Here is a 2,662-nt window from a genome sequence, read left to right on the forward strand (position 1 = left end):
TCGTCGGCGTCGTCCAGAGACGCCCATACTCGCAGAGATACTGCCGTTGTTCGGCTTCAGAAGCGTCACTTGAGAAGAGAGAAGAGAGAAGAGAGAAGAGAGAAGAGAGAAGAGAGAAGAGAGAAGAGAGGTGAAGAAGGAAGAGGAACAGAACAAGGAAATAAAGCAGGGGCAGGAAGAAGAAGATTACTATGATAGCAGGAGCAGGCGGAGAGTGAGGAGGGGGAAGGAAGAGGTAGGTTAGAGACGAGCAGGGGAGGAAAGCTTTACATGCTCCTCCTGCATTTGCTGCGATCACAGCAAGACCTCCGAGAAGCCGACGAGTCTCCTGGTGAAGGTGAGGAGGAGGAACGGAAGGACGTCTGTTGCTGACCTTCTCGTTGGGAGGAAGGAGTTTTCCGAGGACAGAGCACATGACGATTGTGGTCGTGAGGTTGTCAAGGACTGAAGGCAGATGGGATAAACATCAGAGTGTACATGGAGAGAAAGGAGAAGTTGATGTGAATGATAAAGAACAAGAGGATCAGCAATCAAAGAATGGAGAAAATACTATGAGCAGAACGATTGGGTTGAGGAGAAGAAAGTGAAACGAACAATATTGTGATGTAGATGGAGATGGAGATGGAGATGGAGATGGAGATGGAGATGGAGATGGAGATGGAGATGGAGGTGGAGAGATGGATGTGATGAGGTCGGAATCGTTGTTGTCACCTGAGCTCATGAAGAATGTGACGAAAGAAACAATCACAGCAAGGAGGCGCTTGTCGTTGGTTTGAATCTTCTCGGTAACGATGGAGAAACCTGATCGGGCGCTGAGCAGAGAAGAACAAACAGGCGGAGGGAGAGGAGAGAAGGAGGAAAGAAGACGAGACGAGGCGGAGAGTATTTGAGCGTAGAGGAGATTAGAGAAGGCAAGTAAGAGAAGAAGAGGAGAGAGGAGGTGGGGGGACTGCATGGAACCTTTGTGCGCATCAATTGTCTCTACGATCGTCATTGCTCCTGTTCAAACGCAATATCAGAACAAGCGAAAGGAGAAGAGAAGGAGAGCAGAGAAGAAAACTTCATGGCATAATGGAGGGCGACGAGAATGGAAGAGGAAAGGAACAAAGAAGCGACCGATGAGGAAGAAAACAATCTGACTGACGCCGCTGAATGATTCCGAAAGAGCTTTCAAAACCTCAACACAATGTCAACTCAACACCTCAGCTTCACTTGCAGGCATCCAAATCATCATCACACAGGTCATCATCATCGTTTGTCTCTTCTGTTTCCTCTCGTTCTTCTCTCATTTCCACCACTTTCCTCCTTTACCTGCTCGCTGCCGAGGCCTGTCGCGTGCCCCACAAGGCACCAGCACATCATCCTGGTGTTCGCGTCACTAGCCAGCAACTCACGCACGTCAAGACCCCATGGCGATGGCAATGGCGCTCTTGTTGACGTCGAGCGTCTCCTCGAAGATGATGGACAAGTAGCCGACGACGAAGGTGAGGACGAGCGGGAGAGAGGCTGCGGTCTAGTCACCTTCCTCCTCTCCTCCTCTCTTTCACCTGGAACGGCTTGGGAGCTGCACAATGCGAAGATGGCGGCGAGGAAGACTGACACAGTAGCCAACATGGGAGCAACATCCTACCACCCGTGTGAGCAGACCTTCACTCGCACAAACGCGTCTTCCTGCCTCTGCCCCTTCCTCTGCTCTGGATCAAACATACCGGGATCACGGATCGCTGGTTCAAGATAGCCTCATCCTCGGGAAAGCCTTTGAAGCGCTTGGCCGCGGATCTCCCGAGGTCTACGAGCTGGAGGAGCATGAGGGAAGGACGAGGCCGACGCTCTTACCGCTCGCTCCTCGCCACCATCAGAGCGACTGATGTCCGGGGGTGAGCTATCGGAGTTGGAAGAGCGAAGGGTCGAGCGTCTTCGATGCATCCATGGGGGGGAGAGAAGGGGAAGGTGAGAGGAGGGAGCAAGAGGGGCATGCAGAGGATTCTGAGATGAGCATGTCAATCATTCTTCCATGCCTTGAAGCACACACCGATCTATGGGAGATGCTGACAGCCTTGGTTGGGGTGGCATGAAAGCTGATGATCTGAAACGCGTTGCATGAAGTCGAGCTAGAGCTCAGCAGCGATAGGACGAAGAGAAGCCGACGCGACTGTGGTCTCGCCATACTCGACCTCTCCATGAACGATACCCAACAACCTCCAGCCTGCTCAAAGTCTCTCACGCTCCTCTCACCTGGTGATATATTCATTTAGTAAGGCAAAGCCTCTGTACCTCATGCTCCCTCCCTCGCTCCCTCGCTCCCTCGCTCCCTCGCTCCCTCGCTCCCTCGCTCCCTCGCTCCCTCGCTCCCTCGCTCCCTCGCTCCCTCGCTCCCTCGCTCCCTCGCTCCCTCGCTCCCTCGCTCCCTCTCCCTCTCCCTCTCCCTCTCCCTCATTTTCTCTCGAATCTTGTTTGTATGTTCCCCATCATATTCTGGTGCCCTCATCCCCCTCCGAAGGCAGACTGAGGCTGAGCCGACAGCTGAGCCGAGCCACCTGCTGAGCCACCTGCTGAGCCACCTGCTGAGCCACAGCTGAGCCGCGCTTCAAGCCTTGACTGAGTGCCAGTGACTGCTCGGACTCGCTGAGTCGGTGGACATGCAGGTCGAGCCAACGAGAGA

At 53.8% G+C, this 2,662-nt stretch overlaps 1 protein-coding gene across 1 annotated transcript in view; it reads right to left on the minus strand.

The window, feature by feature from the left end:
* The window catches only part of GUITHDRAFT_77631 (hypothetical protein), a gene marked incomplete at both ends in the record, with an annotated part of 4,577 nt that extends 3,082 nt beyond the window's left edge, over positions 1–1,495 (minus strand). The window contains 7 exons of the mRNA XM_005824901.1: positions 70–328; positions 374–444; positions 712–801; positions 961–999; positions 1,117–1,177; positions 1,312–1,363; positions 1,407–1,495. Coding sequence (XP_005824958.1) covers positions 70–328; positions 374–444; positions 712–801; positions 961–999; positions 1,117–1,177; positions 1,312–1,363; positions 1,407–1,495 — 661 coding nt within the window. The remainder of the gene's footprint in view (positions 1–69; positions 329–373; positions 445–711; positions 802–960; positions 1,000–1,116; positions 1,178–1,311; positions 1,364–1,406) is intronic.
* Between the last annotated feature and the right edge of the window lie 1,167 nt (positions 1,496–2,662).

Source organism: Guillardia theta (genome assembly GCF_000315625.1).
Source record: "Guillardia theta CCMP2712 unplaced genomic scaffold GUITHscaffold_89, whole genome shotgun sequence".
In the NCBI taxonomy this organism is placed as follows: Eukaryota; class Cryptophyceae; order Pyrenomonadales; family Geminigeraceae; genus Guillardia; species Guillardia theta.